Source organism: Balaenoptera physalus (assembly GCF_965194825.1).
Source record: "Balaenoptera physalus genome assembly, chromosome: 2".
Classification (NCBI taxonomy): Eukaryota; Metazoa; Chordata; class Mammalia; order Artiodactyla; family Balaenopteridae; genus Balaenoptera; species Balaenoptera physalus.
Genome location: NC_138883.1, coordinates 118,814,613 through 118,836,700, shown reverse-complemented (window position 1 = coordinate 118,836,700; position 22,088 = coordinate 118,814,613). Strand labels below are relative to the sequence as shown.

General features: G+C 50.8%; 1 protein-coding gene across 9 annotated transcripts in view; it reads right to left on the bottom strand.

Moving 5' to 3' along the window:
- SCAMP5 (secretory carrier membrane protein 5) overlaps positions 1-22,088 on the bottom strand; it is a 43,815-nt gene that overhangs the window by 5,460 nt on the left and 16,267 nt on the right. For 3 of the 9 annotated variants that reach the window (XM_082452693.1, XM_082452694.1, XM_082452696.1), the window contains 2 exons: positions 13,217-13,425; positions 347-442 (listed from right to left, as the gene is read on the bottom strand). In XM_082452693.1, coding sequence (XP_082308819.1) covers positions 347-442; positions 13,217-13,425 — 305 coding nt within the window. Of the gene's footprint in view, positions 1-346; positions 443-493; positions 1,455-13,216; positions 13,426-14,369; positions 14,413-16,858; positions 16,960-18,399; positions 18,529-19,395; positions 22,046-22,088 lie in introns of those variants that run through there. The other 6 variants (XM_082452697.1, XM_082452698.1, XM_082452699.1 and 3 more) reach the window with 6 other exon arrangements.

Below are 22,088 nucleotides of genomic sequence, written 5' to 3'. Positions count from 1 at the left end.
GGGAAGTGAGGCGCTCTCCACAGCCCCGACGCTGGGAGCCGCGTGGACAAGGGCGGTGGGAACAGAGCTCCTCTGTGGTTTCATCAGCCCAGATAAGTACAAGGACACTCAACCTCAGGCACAGGGCCAAAGCTGAGGTCTGCCTGAGGTGGGAGGAGACTGCGGGCCTCCTTCAGGCCAGAGCTAGACAGATGTTTTCCTCATCGCCTCTGCCCAGGGAGCCCTGACCGCTGACTTGAGCCTGGCCTGTCTGCTCTGGCCACCAGAACCATAGGCTGCAGGGAGGACGGTCCTGTCCTATTGGTACAAACACGATGGAACTCAGCCTGGGGCCCCCAGCACTGACCTCCCATTCATCAGCGTCGCTGTAGAGGGTGACAGGAACATCCTGGGGACTGTAGAAATGCTTGGCTCTCTCAGTTGTGACCACTGCTACTTCCAGCTGTCACCAAGAAAAAGTGGAGTGGGGGTGGAGAAGGAAAGAGAAACTTACCAGAGCCACCGGCCTGGAGGCCACACAGGGCCAGGCCAGCAAGAGCTTTCCTCACAGCCTGGCTGTGGAGAGGACTTCTCCCTCAGAGGCAGCGAGCCCCATGTTTGCATAGCTACTTCCGCTGTCACCCGAAGGTCAGGCCTCACCAGGTGCAGCCGTTTCACTTCCCTATCTGAGGGGCTGCCGAGGAATGAGTCACCAACTGCCCAGCGTATATAAAGCTGCAGGCTCCTGCCGCTCAGGCAGAGACAGACAGGAAGGGAAATTAGGGCAAGAGGGACACGCAGGCCATGGCAGGCAGGAGGGGCCACCCCAAGGAGGCTCGCAGGTCCTGAGCTCAGGGCCACACCGCAGATCTGCCCTCTGCAGGCAAGGCACTGGGGAGCTGGGGTCCTGCATGTGGTGTCTGCAGCCATGGCCCAGCGAGAAAGCAGGCAGAGTCCCTTGCCGTACTTCTAGGAACAAGGCTTCGTGGGCTCTGGCTGCAGACAGGCTCCAGGAAAAGCAAACCTGTGTGCCCTACACTCATGGGGCAAGAGTGATATTTACCTTCACACTACTCATTTGGCAGATAAATTAATAACGCAAACAAGAGGGATGGTTAAGGTGCTTAACAGAACAGAAATAGCACATGATAGGGTGAACAGCACTAGACCAGTTCCCATCATTTGTAAAACGAGATGTCAGACTAACAAGCATGCAGATTAAAGGGGCCCAGAAGAGGTGGCTGGGAGGGGAGGGGTGTAGGAAATCACATCTTTGGGGGACATTTATCCAGGAGGGAAAAAAGTCAAGGGTGACAAGGACAGAATCATCAACTACCCAGAGCAAGGGTCATGGGTGGCAGTGTCTGGGCTAGATGTGCTATTTGGCCTGCATGGGGTTACAAACATTTTTTTAATTTTTTGCTGTGCCACGCAACATGTGGTACCTTAGTTCCCCGATCAGGGATCGAACCTGCGCACCCTGCAGTGGAAGCACGGAGTCTTAGCCACTGGACCACAAGGCAAGCCCCGGGTTATAAACATTTTTAAGCCAAAATATACAAATTGGGAGATTTCACATAGAAAATCCAATTTCCTGGCTCCTTTTAAAAAACTGAGTGCTCTGGCACTGCCGGGCCCACATTCCTGCTTGATAATGACTTGGTGGGACTTGGTGGGGCTGCCTCTTTGGATGCGCCGTGTCCATGCCATTTCAACCTAGTCCCTGCCCCTCCCTATCATCTCACCAAGGCTCCCTCTCCTCATTTGTTTCCTGCCTTTTGTGGGTTGTCAGACACTGTTCTGCACAGTACCTAGGAGTAAAGCTGGAACCAGGGAGTAGAAATCTCAGAGAGGCAGACTGCAGAAGAACTTCAGAAGGTCTGGTGCTCCCAGCTCTGCTAAAGAGCTCTCAGATTTTTCCATTCTCCCGTTCACTCCCCCTTGGAACCTACCATCCCCCAAACTTGCACAAAACCTGAGGGACTTTTTTTTTTTTTTTAAAATTCACGTTCTTTTATTTATTTATTTATGACTGTGTTGAGTCTTCTTTTCTGTGCGAGGGTTTTCTCTAGTTGCGGCAAGTGGGGGCCACTCTTCATCGCGGTGCGCGGGCCTCTCACCATCGCGGCCTCTCTTGTTGCGGAGCACAGGCTCCAGACGCGCAGGCTCAGTAATTGTGGCTCACGGGCCCAGTTGCTCCGTGGCATGTGGGATCTTCCCGGACCAGGGCTCGAACCCGTGTCCCCTGCATTGGCAGGCAGATTCTCAACCACTGCGCCACCAGGGAAGTCCTGAGGGACCTTTTTAATGGTCGTTTAAACCAAACTCCTGCTAAGCAGGGGAGTCCCTTCTAGGATAGCCCTGAACGAGCCTGGTCCAGTTCTGAACAAGATGGCAAATGAACAGGGCTGCTGTCCCTCCACGGAACCCAGCCCTGAAGACGTCACAGGACCAGCACAGGTAGGGAGAGCAGAGAAAGGCAGGATGGTGCTGAGACTCTTAAGACGCAAGACAGTAATGACGTAAAGTGTGGGGCATAGTAAGTTAGAAGTAACCACAAGAAGAATAATATATAACTTTCGAACCAGCAGAAGAAAATTCAATCTACACAAAAAAGGATAGGGAAAGGGAAAAAAAAAAAAAAAAAAGCAGAGAGAACACATGATAAGTGGAAAGCATTAAATAAGATGGAAGAAGTAAGTCCTAATAGAATAGCAATTATAGTAATTATATAATTGGCTAAACTCCCTGATCAAAATTCAGACTCTCATACTGGATGTTTTAAAATCCATCAATCACATCAAAATGTGTCTGAAAAGACACATTTAAGACAAAAAGATATATAAAGCTTAAATAAAAGAATAAACTTTCAGTTAAATAAAGTGGATTAAACTCTACTCCCTCTCAAAAGCCCACTGAAATAAAAGTAAAGGAATTTTTTTAAAGGTATGAATCACCAGAACAAAAAGAAGAGGACAAAAACATAAACAAAAACCCAGCAGTTAAGATATGTCAACAAGTAAGATATGGAAGTGGAAGGAAGCATTAACAGATCAGATTAGATCAGACAGGATCAGATTTTTTTTTTTAATGAACATTCAGGGAACAAAAAAGAACTCTTGGAAATTAAAATTACAAATAGTCAAATAAAAAATTCAGTATAAGTTTAGAAGAAATTTTCCAGAAAGTAGAAGAGAAAGATAAAGAGATGGATAATACTATTAAAAAAAGATGAGGTGGTCCAGTGGTTAAGACTCCACGCTTCCACTGAAGGGGGCGAGGGTTTGATCCCTGGTTGGGGAACTAAGATCCCACATGCCTCATGGCACAGCCCAAAAGAAAAAAAAAAAAGGACTTCCCTGGTGGCGCAGTGGTTAAGAATCCACCTGCCAGTGCAGGGGACACGGGTTCAAGCCCTGGTCCGGGAAGATCCCACATGCCACGGAGCAACTAAGCCCGTGCGCCACAACTACGGAGCCTGCGCTCTAGAGCCCGCTAGCCACAACTACTGAGCCCGAGTACCACAACTACTGAAGCCCATGCACCTAATGCCTGTGCTCTGCAACAAGAGAAGCCACCCAATGAGAAGCCCGCGAACCGCAACGAAGAGTAGCCCCGGCTCGCCGCAGCTAGAGAAAGCCCGCGTGCAGCAACAAAGACCTAAGGCAGCCAAAAATAAAAATAAATAAATTAAAAAAAAAAAAAAAGATGAGATCAGAAGACCAACTCAAGAGGTCCAAAATCTGACTAATAATGAGTTCCTGAAAGGGAGAACAGAAAAATAGAGGGGTGAAAATTACAAAAGAAATAAAATGAACTTTCCCCAAACTGAAGAACTCAGAGGTAGGAGCCATCTCTTCTGCCTGTAGAGCTCTGAGAAGGTAGCAACCTGTTAGGCTCAGGGAACCTGAAGTCTCACGTCCCTGGCACCCACTGCGTGTAAGTCAATGGAGCCTGAGCCCACATCAGCTCTCCTGGAAGCCACATCCTCCTACTGAAGTATATGGGGTTTGCAATCAGCAAAACCTCACAAGTTCTTTTCACCCATGTTGCTACTAAACCACAAGCCCCAAACTGTACTTGCATTGTTAGTTTCCCAAATGCAGTCCCTCACATTTCCCTGGTGAATTCCACCTTTCCAGAGTTGGCCCAGTGTTTGCTCAGTCTATGTAAAGAGCTCCAAAAATCTCAATCCTGTTCCTCCTGGCCTGTTCTCAGCCAGTATCACCATCAGTAGCCCCAAGACACAAATCCAAATGATGAAAAGAACAAGGTCAAGAGCAGAGCCCTTCGCCAAGGTCCACACGTTGCGGGGTTGGGATGGGAAAGAATCAAGAATGAACCCTTTCCAAGTAGGATCTTTCCCTGATTATAAACATGCTGATAACATTACCAGGTGGTCCAGGGGGATGTCCTAAGATTCCATCAAAGGCCTCACCAAGTCCAAAAATACTTTGTCTAATATCCAAAATAAAATAAAATAAAATTGATATGGCTTGTCCCCAGTGAGCCCAATCAAACCCCAGTAACAACCATTTTCTAAGTGCTTTTCTAAGGGCTCACAAGCTTTGGCTAATTTGTGGAGCCTACCTCTTCCGCCTTTTTGATAAGTGGACATTAGTCATCTCCAGCCTCTAGCCCCTCTGCTGTTTCCCACACATCCTGTAGGTCACCAACCACAACCTCAGCACCCCAGGACAGAACTTGCCAAGTTCAGGAGATGAATCACCCAACTTGGGTTCAAGTCTCTTCTACCACCATTTGTCCTTTTTTGAACTCAAAAGAAAAAAATGGAAGCAAAGTGGACTCAAGAGTCCCTGCCATTTCTTTCTGTCCCCCCACTAATGTTATACCATTGGCCTCCAGGACCAGGCATTGTTCCATTGCTCTTTTTCTAAATATATGTAACAGCCCTCTTGGTCATTCTGAGTTTCACTGCAAGCTTCAGCTCACTCTGGTGATCTCTGGACCATATTCTACCTTTATCTTTGGTTATATGTCCTCCTTTCCATTTAACTGCTTTCCAGTCTCCTTCAACAGATGGCTTCCCAGGTAGCCGTATCAGTTTCTGGTCACTGCCTTCTCTTCCTTAAGAGGACTACTTTCTTTCATTTCTAAGAGCTTCCTGACCATCCTGAACAATTTGCCACTTAAGATCACCCCAGTTCATCCTCTCTCTATTCTGAAATTTGGAAAGCTGCTTCCTGAAGATCGAATTCCCCTGCTCTCCCCAACTCCCAAACGGCCTGCCAGTTCTCAAAGTGAGGATTGTGCCTAGGACCAGCCTTCAGAAACATTCCCAGTTTGGTGATGGCCCTGTTCAGGGGCTCCCTCCTCTCTCTCAGCTCTACCCTTTCCTTCCCTTTACACCTCCCTCATAGTCTCCCCCTGGTTCCTGGGGAGTTCCAACCAGGGGTCCAAGTAGGCCTCCCACCCTGGTCCATAGCTGCAGCTTGAGATCTTCCCTTTAAGCTCTTCCCCTAGTCTCTCAATCTATCCCTTTCTGGCTACTCTCCCAGGTTACACTGTCATTGTTAGGGAGCTTCTTGGTGTCAATGTCTTTCCTAAAGAGTAATGTGAAGAGTATGTAATGAGCCCATCCTTCCCAATGTCCCTCCCTTGACCCCTATCAAGCAGCCACCTCTCCTTGGCAGTGACCCTGACCCCAGTGTTGTCTGGCAGGCCCAGGCTAGTTTTTCTGGTTTTAGAGGTATGTCACTTGATCTGATTCTTCAGTTCTGTGGGCTTTGTTCTTTCATTTTTATTCACTCTGTAAAAAGGTCCTGGGAGCCAAGAGTTAGGCCCTGGGTTGGCACACATTAAAAAAAAGAAGGCATGTTGTGTTACCTTCTGAGATACTAAATAACTTGGACTAGTCACTCATTCACCCTGACCTTTCCCTCAGCAAATGCTAAGGAGTCTTGGCAGAGCAGAAAACTCCTGAGGACAGGAACCCTCCTTGGCTTTCTCTTACACCCTCCTGGGTCATCGTAGAAGCGGGGCTGGACATTAAAACAATCTCTCACACACATCAGAGTTCCTGAAAGGCAGCTCTGTGCCTGGCCCCCTGGCGAGACCCCTGCCAACAGTTTTTATGTCTTAATATTTTTAACCTGAACTTCTGTGTGATGTGACCAAGGCTTGGCCAGACCCTATTACATAAGCTGCCTGCATTTTGCTTAGCATTTATAGAGATTCCTTCCTGAAACCAGTTGGCAAGTCTGGTGTTCCTTTCTCTGTTGAAAATACATCAGCAATCCCATCTGGGGCTCCTGGGGAGTCAGGGAGGGGAAATGGAAAACAGAATTTGGGGCAATACTTCCATTTTTACTTTCAGGCCCCTGGTCTGGCCCAGGCTGCTTCTGGGGCAGATATCAAAGGGATCTGTGGAGAAGCACTTTCACAGCCACAGGATGAGATAAATCCCATGGCTTGAATGTCCACCTCCAACCTCATCTCTGGCCTCTATCCGTTAAAACCATGAGCCAGTAGCACCCTCTCCTCAAGTATGACCACCAAAATGACATTGTCCAGTGTTCCCTAGGAGGCAAAACTGCCCCAGTTGAGAACCACTACTCTACAGAATCATCCAATAGAACTCTCTGCAGTGAAGGAAACATGTGACACCTGTGCTGTCCAGTATGGCAGCCTCTAGCCACATGTTACTATTGAGCACTTGAGGTGTGGTTGGTGTGACAAAGGAACTGAACTTTTGGCTTTATTTAATTTTAATAATTTAAATTTAAATTTGAATGTGGCTAGTGGCTACCGTGTTAGATAGCACAGCTCTGGCATATACAAGTAAAGAAGAGCCCCAGCTGGAACCCCCAGCTCAGTGGCTAGAAAAGAGCAGGTGTTTCTAGTAGGGCATGTGATGGTGGCTCCACAGGAGACTGATGAGGACTCTAAAGAGGAAACACCAGCTATGACTTAACCTGGCACAAGGCAAGGAACCCAGAGTTTTAGTGGCTTAGTCCTCTGGGCTGATACACACAGCAGAAGACCCTGACATTGGGCCTCCCAGTGTTGACACTGGTAGTGCCCGGGGCCTGGGGGCCAGCCAAGAAGCTGGCATGACCCTGAGCATGGGGGTGGCGGGCATACTCTAGAAAAGAGGACTCTGGGTGCCGTCAGCACATGGGGTTTGGGGGGAGGGGAAGCTGTGGAGGAGGTGGCCTCATTAAATCCCCGAGGGAGTTCCGGTTGGCTGAGTGGGTGTCCCAATGGTTCACAATGATGTCTCCACGTGACAAACATTTACTGAGCCTACTACACACATGGGAGCCAGAGCTGGTAAGAGCTCAGTGTGTCTGTCTAACAAGTGGGTGGGGTATATATGACCCCTGACTATAAAGCAAGACAAACCAGGCAGGAGTCCACAACTGCCTGGGGATTCTCAGCCTCATGGCCGTGTTTAGGTGGAGTAGAGAATGCCTATAATCTGAGCTCAAGTCCACTTGCTGATGGTAGTCAGGAAACCGGCCTTGAGCCCCAGTTCTGCCAGCCCACTGGCTGGAGGAATCTCTGGCGAATTCTTCCTCTCTGGCCTGGTTTCTCCTCCGGAGCCATGAGCCATCTGGACCACAGGGCCTCCAGGGACCCCTCCAGCTCACTGCACCTCCCAGCCCTCTTGTGACCCTTGTCCTTTCCCACCAGGCTCTGCCACCAAACCCGCCTCCTGGGGGAGCTGGTATTCTAGTCGCATGGCCCATCCTGCCATTCAAGCAGGGCATAGCTGCCAATCCCTCCCCAACTAGAGAAATTTCTGAAGAATGAAACTAGAGAAGCAGACTGCAGAGGCTCTCCATAGGGACGCTATTCTGGAGTAGCAGGGAAGGACCCTGGGTGCAAGAGCCCTCGGCCCAGGGCTGGCTGCCTCCAACCAGTGGCCTGCAGAGGTCACTCCCTGGGAGAGCAGGCCAGGGAAGGATGGGGCTAGCCAAGCCAGCACAGGTCCAGAAAAATGCCTCAGAGTGCTACTGCTGAGTAGACTAGTTTCCACAGCAGGACCACAGAGCAGGCAGGTGGGCCCTGCCTGGAAAGAAAGAAAAACCTCAAACCAGGCCATGTTTCTCCTGCTCTCCTTTCCTCAGTGAGCATTATTAAAAAAAAAAAAAAAAAGGCATAAAATTACAAAGAACATTCCATGATATCCCCACTAAAAGCCCCACTGACTTTAAAAAATAAAATAAAATAAGATAAGGGGACTTCCCTGGTGGCGCAGTGGTTAAGAATCCACCTGCCAGTGAAGGGGACATGGGTTCGATCCCTGGTCCGGGAAGATCCCACATGCCACAGAGCAACTACGCCCGTGTGCCACAAGTACTGAAGCCCATGCGCCTAGAGCCCGTGCTCCACAACAAGAGAAGCCATCGCAGTGAGAAGCCTGCGCACCGCAATGAAGAGTAGCCCTCGCTCGCCACAACTAGAGAAAGCCCATGCACAGCAACGAAGACCCAACGCAGCCAAAAATAAATAAATAAATTTATTTAAAAATAAAATTAAAAAATAAAAAAAAAATAAGTACACAGAGAGGTTAGAAAATCAAAATTGAACAAAATGACACAAAATGCAAGTCTCCCTTCCTGCCCCCATGTCTCCACAAGGGTAACCACCTCCAGGGGGAAGATCACAGGCAGTAACTTTGATATGTGAGCACACAAAAGGAATCATACTATATGCCAGCAGTTGGCAAACCTTTTCTATAAAGGGCCAGATACTATTTTAGGCTTTGTCACACTACTATACTCTGTAGTAGCAAGACTGTAGCCATAGGCAATACTTAAATGAATGGGTGTGGATGTGTTCCAATAAAATGTTACAGACACTGAAACCTGAATTTTATATAATTTTATATGTCACAAAATAATCTTCTTTTGATTTTTTTCAACCATTTAAAAATGTAAATAGTTTACATATGTTTGGTTCACAGGCCATACAAAAACAGACAACAAGAATTTGGCCTGTGGGCCACACTTTACTAACTTCAGCACCTTGCTCATTTCACTTATATCTTGAAGACTGTCCCATATCAGCACACAAGATCCACCCATTCTTCTGAACTGCTGCCTCAGAATCCATGAAGAGGCTGAACCACAACTGCACCACAGCTCTATTGTTGGATATTTTGTTTGTTTCAGTTTTCTTTTAAAATTATAAACAGTGCTAAAATGAACATGCTTGTACATCTGGTGAACTTTTGTACCCTATAGCAGCGGTCCCCAACCTTTTTTGGCACCAGGGACTGGTTTCATGGAGGACAATTTTTCTGCTGGTCGGGGTGGGGGTGGGGGGGCGGGGAGAATGGCTCAGGCAGTAATTCAAGCGATGGCGAGAGGCAGGCAGATGAAGCTTCGCTCCGTCGCCCGCCACTCACCTCTTGCTGTGCGGCCCGGTTCCTAACAGGCCGCAGACCAGTATCGGTCCGTGGCCCGGGAGTTGGGGACTCCTGCCCTATAGGGTTCAATCCTATGGATGAATCAAGGGCTGTGACCATTTTTGCTTTCTCTAGATATTGCCACAACAGTCCTCCGGAAAAGCAGAATTTACTTCATTCTGCATATGAGCAGGGCCCTCTTCCTGCACCCTTAACAGTCCTGAATGTCCTGACAGGCATTCTGGAAACAGCCTTCTCTAAGGCCAAGGTCTGCCAACTCCCTGAGTGGGAGATTTTTTCCACTTTTAGAAATCCTCTTCTGGCTCTCAGCCCTGCTGACACCTACCCGGCAAAAGCTAGAGAGGTGTTCTGTTTTCTCCTCCATAGTGAGGAGGGTACCAACCAAGGGGCAGAAACTGACTAAGCTAACTGCTCAGACGTAAGTGCCGCTCAATTACATGACAATCATAGAACTGCAAAACAGCCACAGCTCCTATACCCCAGGACCTTCTCTCAGGCTGCCTTTGGTCCTAGTCCTTTTTGTCCTCACATCTAGAATCTTCTACCACTCATGCCAGAAGAGGCCTTGGAGATGTATCATTTGGGTACCTGGCCCCCACTTTATTGCAGGCATAAGAAAACTGAGGCCATAAAAAAGACCTGACTTGCCCAGAGTTCCAGCGTGAGAAATCCTCTATGTGCAACATCTCTTTTGAGGGAGGGCTGGCCCCCACTGTCCAACTCCTCCCACCTCACACAAAGCCTCCAAGGCTTCTTTGCTGGTGGCCACACTCGCCAACTGCTGGTGAGTGAGGCAGAAAACCAAATCTACCCCTCCCCATCACTCCCCCATAGTCTCCCTGGTCTGGCTCCAGGTCAGTGGTCCTCCTGGGAAGCCTGAACACACTGGTGGATCAGGAGTAATCCTGAGCCAGGTCTGCAGAATCACCCAGCTCCCCGCCGCCCATATCCCAGCTGCTCGTTTGCTAGTCAAAATCTAGGGATCCCTAAGGGAGCTCAGCAAAGCCTCAAGCATGTGAATCCATGACTTAGGCAAAGAGCTGAGAAGGACTGCTCCAAGGGACAAAGACTACTCCTGGGGGTGACCCAGAAGGGGGGCACTGGGGAGATCAGTACCATCAGGGAGTGTGGGGAAGAGCCAGGGGAAAGGCCACCGCCCCGGGGCCAACACAAGGCAAGCAGGGATCCCCCTTCGGTTACCAACACCTCACAAGGACTCCACTGAGCAAATCCAGGCTCTCTGGAGAGCTGTCTACCCACAGGATGAGAGGGATGCGGGCCCCTCCACATAAGCGGATGGACGGTGGCTCCACGGCTCTTCCCACATGGGCCGTCTCACCAACCCCAACACCCCACACCACGTGTGGCTGCCCCAAAGGACACGACAACAAGGGAGAAGGAGAGGGGGACGGACAGGAAACAAACAGTGTTAAGCGCTTCCATGTGCCAGGAGCTGCGCCTAGTCGTGGGCACAAGATGGCAGTTTCATCTGTGTCCCCCTCCCCCAGCCTTGCAAACATTCCCAAGGGGATGGGTGGCAGCCATCACCTTTATTTTAAAATGAGAAAGGCAGGCTCCTAGAGGCTAAGTCGGGGAGTCCTCTCTCCTTGTCACCGCCCTTCTGGCTGCCTGACCTTCAGCTTCAACTCCAGCCAGAGACGGAGAGCCAAGTCCCATTCCACACGTGGCCTGTCCCCCACAGAGGCTGGGCTAAAAGGCCTAGGGCAGGCTGGAGAGCCTCCCTGCTTCAGGCAACCCTTTCCTCACACCCGCATAAATGCTGGCTGTGTGGGATGGCAGGAAGCGGTGGGGCTGCCATTTCCCTCTGCTCTGAGGCTGCTCATCTGTTTCCTGGGATAGGACTCCCTGCCCCCACCTACCCCAAGTCCGGAAATTCACTTGCTCTGGGGCTATGGGAAAAGGGAACTGCATGGCTCCCTCCCTCCCCAGAGGGCGGTGGCAGAGGCTGTTGCTGCAGCAACGCTTCCAGGCCTCCCGCCCTCAAGGCTCCAGCTGGCCGGCTCCTACCAACGGCTCTGGGCACATGAGCAGGGGGCAGGCCGAAGGCGTTACTGCCCCAAAGCACCAGTGCCCAGCCTCAGAGCAGCCACAACACTCTCCTCCCTTCCCTCTTCTGGCCTGACTGGCATCCCTGGCTGCCTGCAGGGTGGGGTGAGGGGGTGACTTTCTGGGTATAAGTTTGTGGAAAGTTAAAAAAAAAAAAAAAAAGCAGCTTTCCCGCCCTTGCCTGTGACTCCCGACATAGTCATCTGCAAGTGAGCACTGCTCCCTGCTGGACACTTAGGGTACACCCGCCTGCGCCACCCTGAGTTAGGTGCTATGCAGATACAAGCAAGGAAAAAAGCACAGCCTGGGCCTCAACGGCTTAACACTCCACAAAACTAGTGTCTGACAACACAGGCAGTGTCAAAGATAACCTATGGTTCCACAGCTTGGTCAAGATTCTCTTCTTAACCAAACTTTAGTCAGGCTCCTTTGAGCCACTTTTTCAACTAGGCCCGTCTTCGGGTTTCGTCCTCCAGAGCAAGATTCCTGCTAAGTTGGTCTAGCCAGAATCCCCTACCCTTGATATCTGATCAGCCTGGATATCTCATCAGGCTCCTCATCCCCCAGCAGCCCCCAGATCACCCTGGGCTGCCTTCAGCAAGAATCCGGTCAGGACAGTTTTGCCAAAATCTCCCTTACCCCTGATGTTTCCTCTTAGTAATTTTCCATACACACACACACACACACACACACACACACACACACACACACACACACACACACACAGCTCCTTGGCTACAAATCTCCACTTTTCCTTGTTGTATTCAGAATTAAACCCAGTTCTATACTGAGATCTATTTTCCCCTATTGCAATAGTTTTTCTGAATAAAACCTGTTTTTACCACTTTACTTCTAGTTTTTCTTTAATACATCATATGAGTTTTAAAAGGCAGGGAGCAAAACCACATGGGCTGAGGCAGGCCAGGAAGGCTTTTGCATGAAGTGTTTGTGGAGAATTTGAAAAGGCAGGGAAAAGTAGGCAGGGCGGCACAGCCTGGAAGGAGCTGGGCCAAAGCAAAGGCCATCAGGGTGGAGCGTGGGGCAGCTGGAGAGTGGCAGACCAGTGAAGGGCCCAGGTTACCAGACGAAGAAGTGGGGTTATCACCTGCTGGCTTTCACATTTGTTAAAGCCTTGAACTTTTCCCACAAAAGAATATGCCCCAGAACCCCTACATACAAAACTGATCAAAGTTGAGGTGATCTGACCAAAGGCAGGGGGCTAAGCCCCCCACCTCCAACATACTGTGGTGGCCCCTGGGCATCTCTGAACACCGGAAGGAGCAGAGTTTGAAACCAGAGCTGCGGGCAGCGGGGAGCCCCTAAGGTTCCAGTGCATTTGGACTGACAGGACACCCATGGTATCTAACAAGGAGGGAAGATAGAGCTGCAATGTCCAGGATGGAGTGAAAGCAGAGGCAGGGAGCCCAAGGCAGCCAGGGGGCGCTGAGAACTTGCCGCACTTCTCCAGCCAGCTCTTCTCTCATGCTAGGACTTCAGGGAATTCAAAGCCAATGTTTGGGAACCCAAAACCTCCATTCACCATAGCGTTCCTTTCGCAGTCTCCCCTCACTCTCTGTCTACTACCTAATCTAGCTCCTGGTTATACTGTCACACTGGTCTCTGTCTCCTGCGTCCCCCACATACCAATGCACACAGAGGACTTCCACAAACACCATGATTAAGAAAAAGAAAACCCTGTGCACTGCACAAAAACAGGCTGGCCCCAGAGCATCAGCCCTCTAATGCCCGAGGCTGTCTAGTAAGCATACTCACGCCAGGAATGTCCAAAAGCCTTGACACCAGAAGAGGCAACTTCAGGGCTGCAACACTCCCAGTGACACCCACAAGAACACGGAACTGTCTCTCCACCAAGGGTGCAGCAGCTGAACACGTGGCCCTGGGTTCCATGTGCGGTCTGGTGGCTTCAAGTCCTGGGAGCCTGCCAGAACTGGGCTCCATAAAGCTCTGCCAGGATTTAGGATCTAAAATCAGAACAGGGGGCGCCTGCTTCATTCATACATTCAACCAAAATGTATTGAGCACCCTGTATTAGACCCTGGGCCAGATGCTAGGGTTCCTGAGGGGTCAACAGTCCCAGCTTCTGGGAGCATACAGTGTGATAAGAAGGTCAGACACCCTCACCCCACGTGGGTCAGTCACAATGTAATGCGGCCAGTGCCATGAGGCTGTGCTGCCTACGAGTTACTGTCTGAGGAAGTCAGAGACCAAAAAAATAACATTCAGGTTGAGTCCTGCAGGACGAGGAAGTTTTTCAGAGAAACAAGGAAATAACTTTGCAAGAAGGAGCAATCTTGCAGAGGTGAAGAGGCCTGAAGGAGGGTGGCAGGTCTGGGGAACAGAAAGCAGCTTAGCAGTGAGGCTAAAGTGTGATGGAGGTTGCGGGGGGCAGGGGGTGGCAGTGGGGCGGGCAGGAGGTAAGGTTGCAAAATCAGGTCAAGGACTAAGTGTCAAGAGCAGTGAGGGCTATGGTGCGTTTTCATTTTAGAAAGACGGTGCTGGTGAGAAGTGTGGAGGGGGTCTTGGTGGTGAAGAGACTGGAGGGGCAGACAAAGGAGCCACTGCAGTGGGCTAGGCTGGCTGAAGTGAACGGCAGGGCAGGGTAGGTTCCAGGGATGCCTTGTGCTGTAGAACCCTATGCAACAAAGGCGTTTGGGTGCTCCAGGGAGCTGAGAGATTTGCCCCTCTGTCCCTCCCTGTGGATCAGGCACCACCCTACAAATCCAAGGCCGAGAAGAGACAAGCATAAAAAGGATAAAGGCCACCCCATGAGATCAGCTGCTTGGTTTCTTCCTCTGGCCCTCAGACGTTGCTAGAAGTGAGTGTTCATAATATGGCTGATGAACACATCAAAACCTATATTCTGGCAGACTGGGCCAGCAAAACATACTCCATCAGCAACAATTACCAAGGACCAGCTACATCTAGCACCGGCAAAGAAATTGTGGAAGAGACAGCCGCTGCCTTTAGGGAATCTGTGGATGAATTGAGAAGACAGGAGTCACACCTGAAATCACTTGAGATGGGTCCTTCTCTGGGATGCACCTTTTTGGTGATCACTGATTCAATCTGTACATCAGTTTCCTTGCCTTTCCCTCTCCACTTTCCCATGACCACCAACATCCCCAGCAAGCTCCCTGAATGTGTGACCCGGTCTAAACACCAACTGCCAGACAGGTATCCGGCCTGTAGTAGGTCCTGAACATCTGCTGAATGAGTAATAAACTGTACCCTCTGAAGCAGAGTGGGGCAGAGAACAGAAGCCTGGCCTATGAATCAGGAGCCCTGGGCCCTGTCCATGGTTGTGCTCCTGACCTGGTATGTGACCTTGGCTCAGGGTCATTCCCTCCCTGGACATGTCTCTTCATCTGAAAAATGCAAAGATAGGACCAGGTGATCTCTGAAGTTCCTTCCATCAGAAACCTTCTGAGTCAATGCATGAAAGACAGAGGTAAGGGACTCTCTCTACAAGGGGGTCCTGGGAGATGTATTCAAAAAGGGTAGAATCAACAAGGGGAAGGGAGACCAAGGCAGACCCCGAGGAGGAAGTCCAGTGAGTCACCCAATGGTTATCTACGTGGCTGCACACCCATAAGGGCTCCCTCTTCACTCCACAGGCCCCTTGGCTCCTTAGGGCCTCTTTGCCCATTTTTTGCCTTCAAGACTCAGGCACATAACCACATGAGCTGAGGATCATGTTTGGGTCTATTATTCCACTCCTACCTGGAAGGGTCTCCGAGGGGCCCAGACCCTTCTCAACAAGCGTTAAGCACAGGCCAGTTCCCTAGAACAGAACTTCCCCCAAAGTTCCATTTGCCAGCGATCTCAATCTCTACTCTACGTCAGGGCCTCAGCCAGGGCCATGCTTGCCCAGAGCAGAACTGAGTCTACTCTAGGGCCTGGAGAGCCCTGTTAGCAATTGACAAGGTCTAGAGGGCCTATCAGCCAGCTTCCCAGAACTAATCAGTGTGCTAGTGAGCACCCACAGTAGGTGATAGAGGCACATTCTGGACTCTCCAGGGAAACCCGCCTGCCAAATCCCAAACCTTGACCCTGTCCTACCCCAGCCAACTGGTGCAAGGACATGGAGATTCCTGCAAAACCAGAAGCTGAATTTAAAACCTCCTCCAGGGAACTCCCCGGTGGTCCAGTGGTTAGGACTCGGCCCTCTCACTGCCGAGCGCCCAGGTTCAACCCCTGGTCAGGGAACTAAGATCCCACAAGCTGTGTGGTGCAACCAAAAAAAAACCAAAAAAATTTAAAAATTAAAAAAATAAAAATAAAACCTCCTCCACATCAAATTGATATCATTCCTAGGGAATAGGTTACTGAAAGCAATCAGTTAAACTTGGGGCAGGAATCCATGCTGGTGACTTCAGCTGCTTCCCCATAGCAGGTGGTACAGCCCAAGATTTACTACTTAGCCTGCTGAGCGATCTTTGTTACGGACCAAAGCCTACCTATCTTTCTAGAAGAGGGGTGGGGGTGGGGGATATGTACTTGAGGATCAGAAAGTGGAAAATTTAACCAACATCTGAAAGCAAGGTCAAATCAGTTCAATCTGACAGTCCCATGTAGGGTGACAGTTGGCAGTTCTTTCTTTTTTTTTTTTTTAACATGTATTTATTTATTTTTAATTTAATTCTTTTTTTTTTTTGGCCATGCCACGTGGCATACGGGACCTTAGTTCCCTGACCAGCGACAGAACCTGGGCCCGCTGCATTGGGAGCGCGGAGCCTAATCCACTGCACCTCCAGGGAAGTCCCTTTTTTTTTTTAATATTTATTTATTTGGTTGCACTGGGTCTTAGTTGCAGCAGGCGGGCTCCTTAATTGCAGCACGTGGGCTCCTTAGTTGTGGCAAGTGAACTCTTAGTTGTGGCATGCATGTGGGATCTAGTTCCCTGACCAGGGATCGAACCCGGGCCCCCTGCATTGGGAGCGCGGAGCCTAATCCACTGCACCTCCAGGGAAGTCCCAGGAGTTCTTTATGTTTACTCTCAAAAAAAGATCAAATCCCAAACCAGTAAGTCTATTACCCTACCCAGTCCCTGTTAGAACAATCTATTTGCACAGCCAAGGTAGCTGTAGACAGCACCTCATTTTCCTGAGCTCTGCTCTACTCATAGGAACTCTTGAGCAGCAGAAAGAGTTGGCAGGCAGAGGTTATAGGGCTGAAGGCTGTTATTACTGAGCCTCAAGCTCCCAGGGCACCAGCCATGCAGGTAGCCACATGCATACAGTCACAGCCAGAAAAATGACAGCTTCTCTGTCCTTTAGAAAGACAAGGCCAGACAGAGTAAAGAGCCTCAGCTGTGGCAGACTTGTGATGTGTAAGTCTCCTTCTCTGATGAGTTTAATTAGGGCAGAGTTAAGTAAAAGTTTCAGTAATACTTGCCAGTCACAATATGGGCAAGTGTGCAGCCAGGGCAGGCCCAGGGCTAAAAAAAAAGCCAGATGGGGTATGAGCCCAGCACAGCACAGGAATGATGAGGAACTGGGGCCTAGGAAAAAGCAGAACCAAATTTGGGTGGGTGGGCAGGGATCCAGGATCCATTAAGAGCTTGAATCCTTTAGCCTGACGTCAAAGTTCCTACTACTGGCACCAAGAGTCTGCTCTGGCCTCATCTCCCACCAGTCAATACAACTCTGCCCCAGTAATAATGAAACACCTATAGTTCCCCATAGTGGCACTCTTCCCCCAAACCCAGTCATTACAAGGAGTCACGTGGCCACAGGGGCACTTTAAACCCCTTCCTCCAAGGAAAGGCAAGGAACTCTTCAGGGAGAGCTCAAGGTCTTGACATTCTGCTAAGACTCTTCTTCTCTCAGGACGTCTCTGGCAGACCAGTGGTTAAGACGCCGAGCTTTGAATGCAAGGGGCTCAGGTTCGATCCCTGGCTGGGGAGCTAAGATCCCATGTGCTGCCAGTGCGGCCAAGAAAATTAAAAACAAAAAACAAACAAAGAGAAAGACTGCTTTTCTCTCAAACCAGAAGCAGGCATGCTTCCAGAGTCTGCTACTCCTGGAATCCCGTTAGGCACCCCTCCTCAAGGCCACATGTTGGCGATATATAGATATATATTATATTCACACGCGGTGGCTACCAGTGAGGGAGTGACTGAGAACTGCCACCTCTCAGTCACTGGGAGAGATGTGGAAAAGTCCTGCCCCAAGATACCCACCACTTCCCCAGCTTGGGAATCTCCCCTGCCTATTACCTGGCACAGGCCTCCAATGCTTCAAAGTACAGCACGAAGTTTTTCTCTGACAAAATTTGGCCTCACTTTCATTTTTAATGCCATTCGGCACTTTTAGGTGGAGCCAGGGGACAACTGCAATATCCCAGGGCTTTCCTTTTTCTATTTTACCAACTTGTAAAATACAGTTTGTACTTTGGGCCATCCCCATTCCTTTCTGGAGGCAGGCTCATGGATTTTGTTTTTGTTTCTTTAAGGCAAGAGGTTAAGTATGGGTAACCGATAGGACCACCTTTCAAACTAGATTAAATGGTACTGGTTAATTGCAGAGCAGCACAAAGCCGGGATGGGAGCGTGTATATATATATATATATATAAATGCCCCACTTCAGGATGAAGACGGGAAGGGGTCCATAGCGCTCCGGCCCCACAGGTTCCACAGGCCCTACACACACACACACACACACACACACACACACACACACACACACACACACACACACACACACACACACACACACACACAGCCGCAGATCCGCAGCGGCAAGCAAAGCTTCTCGGGCACCGATAGGAGGGGCAGGACACACACACACACGCGCGCGCGCGCACACACACACACACACACACAGTGAGCTCACACACAGAGCCAAAGACCCAAAATCGCGAATGAAGCTTTTCCAGCCTCCCTCCTGCCCCACCGCGAGAAACCAGCCTCCAGACGGCCCCCCACACTCCTCACCCGCGTCAGGCGCGTCTCGGGGCAGCCCCCATATATCGCGGTACCTCGGTCGCCCCTCCCACAGATTCTGACTGGCACGCAACGCTACCACAGTCGCCGGCAGCCTCCGCGACTGCGCAGACTTCTGGGAGTTGCAGTCAACTTTTCAGCCTTCTGGGAACTGTAGTCCATTCCGGGGAGTCCTGTCGGGAACACCAGCTCCCAAGTTCTTGGTATTTCCTGTGCTCATCTGGGCCTGGCCCAGATTGTCTGACCTACTTACCCCCGCCCCAGCCCCATCCCACACTGCTCATCACTGCAGCACTTAATACTTAACATTTACTGAGCCTCTTACATGTTTTAAGTGCCCAGGATACAGAGCTAAATCAGACTCTTCTTTGCTCTTGAGACAAAGAGGGACACAAAAAATTACAGAATAAGGTCCATGAGGAAGGAGAGGGTCCTAAGTAACAATCAGAGGCAGAGAAGCCCTCTCAGAGAAGGAGTCACTCAAGGTGAATCTTGAAGGATGACCAGGAGCTTAAATAAAAAGTGCCAGAACGGCCCTCCAAGTGGAGGACACAGCATTGGCAAAGGGAAAGCAGCAGGGGAAAGCACGTTGGATACGCCTCCCTGCCTTCTTCATTCTCCAGCATCCACAGGCCCCTGGGTCCTCAATCAGCTGCCAGTCTCCTTCAATTAGAGCTGAGGTGGGGCCCTCTGTGCTCTACCCCTGCCCCTGCCTACAGTGACCATCTGAACCAAACCACCCCTCACCCACTGATCCAGCCTTCTACTTCTTCCTCAGGGAACTCAGAACTCATCCTCCTAACAGGCAGAAGGCCTCTGTGGCAATTTCGAGGCTGCCTCAGAGAAAGAACCACACAGAGGTGTGTGACTTTTGGCCTCTGGGAATGACAGGCCTCAGACCCACTCAAACCACCCTACCCCCATTGCCTACAGCCCATGGTGAGGCTCCACACAGGCCCACATGAAGACACATGACACAGCAGGACACAGAGGGCCAAATGTTCCCCTTTATTATGGTTCATTCAGTTACCACTGACAGACACATTGGCTCAGGCAGGTCAACTGCCAGTTGGAGAATGGTCTGTGTCTCCCAGAAACAAGGAGGGGCAGGGGGCACCAGCAGAATGCAAAAGCAGGTGACTGGCTGGCCAAAGACCTGAGGATTCCCAGACTGACCTGGGCCTTCTTCCACCCAACCCTCAAGCCAGACCATCCAGCAGAGATGAATCTGTGCCCAGCCCCCACTTCTTGTACTGGCTCCCTCCCCAGGAAAGTGCATAGTTGCCTGGAGATGCAGCATCCCAGGGCCTGGACAAGCTGGGCCACACACAGGTAGCAGGTCTTCCTAAGGGCAGAGCCAGGGCATGGCCATACAGGTCTGAGCCAGGAAAGAGAAAGGGCAGGTAGGACAGGAAATCGACTGGAGGTGGCATCCAACAGGTCAAGAATGCTGGGCTGGCAGCTGGACCACAGGCCTCCTGGAGTTACCAGAGAGACAAAGAGAAAGGGAGCCAGAGGGCTGGGAGGGGAGAAAGGAAACGGGAGGAAGAACCTAGACCTAGGGTCTCTTTTCAGGTACTAGGGGCTGTGACAACTGCTTTCTGCAGAGAAAGTGGTGGAGGAGAGAGTCAATCACATTCTGGCCCAAGCCTAAGGGACCATTAGGAAGATAACTTCCCAGAGGCCCTGGCTCCCCTTATAGGAAAATGAAGTACCTGGAGCTCAAAGCTCAGGATGGCACCTGGAAATCCAGGTGTTGGGTTCTAAGCTGGAGCCACCCAGAGTGGCCAGGCGGGGTTTGGTTTTTCAAGCCAAATAGCCCAGGTGGGAGGTGGGGGCAGTGAGTGAGAAATGGGGAGCTGCTCCTTGGGTGAGAACCCACTCCCCTCCAGGCCTCCAAGAGAGCCAGGACCTCTACCAACAACATTCTCACAATGCCTGGGACAGAACAGGACTGCAGTCACTGTCCTGGAAAGGAAAGGGGTTGCTGACAGGGTGAGGAAGGGCCAAGAATCAAGTCTAGTAGGCAGAGGGAAGCAAGTAATCTTGATTTGAAAAAAAACAAGAGCCAGAGAATCTCCCCTCCCACCCCACCTAAACTGAAATCACATTCCAGCCATTGTGCTTCCACATAGGATTGGGCCTGTGCTTCTTCCTGGGCCTTGAGTTCAAGTGCCCAGAACTGCCCTATGACCAAGAGTGAGCTGGGGTGGGGGGGATGCATGATCCCCTCTCACCGGGCCCTGCCTGCCTTCTCCTCTGATCTTCCCTCCAGAACCAGCCCTCTGAGCCTATCCCTTCTATCAGACCCAAACAGAACAGCTATTGCTCCCAGGAATCCAGTGGTCATTCAGAGACACCTAGCACCTGCCCAGTGGGCTTGAGCCAACCAAACGACACCCAGGGACCAGTACTTATTTACATACCCTCTGCTCCAGCTGCACCTTTACACCTGAAAATTGCCTGGACACTACCCAGCTCTTCAGGGAAGGCAGTGGAATCTGCCCTTATGGATGGCAGATGCCACCTAGAACACAGTAGGGGTAGGGTAGGAGAATCAGGCCACAGCCGGGACATAGGCAGACGGGGCTCAACGGGGCTCTGGGAAGAGAAGGAGGGGAAGGCAAGGCAGGGAAGAGAGGAGGCTGCCTTGCATTTCCATCCCCTGGGATTCAGGTACCCAGGTGGGCTCCGTATCTCCGGCTGTGGGCCCTCCCACATCAGGGCTAAGGCTCAGCTCCCCTGTCTGCTTCCTTGATCTGGGAAGGGGCTCAGTCTCAGGAGCAGATACAACTGGGACACTCAACCTTGGAGAAGACAAAGAAAAGCCACATAGAGAAGAGAGAGACCCTGGGCAGGAGAAGGGACCACAGGAATCTGACAGCAGGAAGAGAGGAGGGGAGGAGGAGGTTGGGGGTGGTGGCGGGGAGAGACCTGGATCAGAAGGAGCAAAAGAAGATCCTCTGCAGGTCTCCACTCTCCCCCCTACCATCCTCATGAGTTCTAAATACTGCTGCTTCCCAGTAAGACCAAAAGTGGAAAGTTTCAGCTCATAACCCTTGGGAGGGGGCCAGGCTCTTCTGCTATGCCTCCCCCTGCCCCATGAAGGGTCCCTGGGCCAAGGTCAGAGGGGGCAGCCTGGTGGAGGGTGGGGGGCTGGTTTAGTTCTAAACATACATCTAGCACCACAACAACAACAGAGACCTTCACTGCACACTATTCACAAGGGGACACAGACACAGCTATCACCGCACGGGACAGCTCCACGTGAATCCAAGGGTGTGGGGGAGAGGATATACATATATATATATATAACTCTGATTCTTTGTACAAAGTGGAGGAGGAGAAAAAGGGAAGGGGGAACCCTGCTTGGTCACCACTACGTGTGGCTTGAGCCCCCGTTCCACCGGCCCCCAGCCAGCTTCTGGTAGGCTTGGCTCGTTCACATCTCATTGGAGTATGTGTAGTTGGGGGTGGCAGAATACTGAGTGTGCGGCTGATTCATGGCACCCTGCGCCGCCCCCATGGCTGCATTCTGGGCCGCCTGCTGCACGTGCGGGTTCTTCCATGCCCCTGTGGTCCACTCCTCCTGAGCTTTGCTGAAACTCCCCCCGCTGCCCCGATAGAATTTATGAACCTGTAGAATGAGGAGCACAAGGAAGGGTTAATCAAAGGGAAGA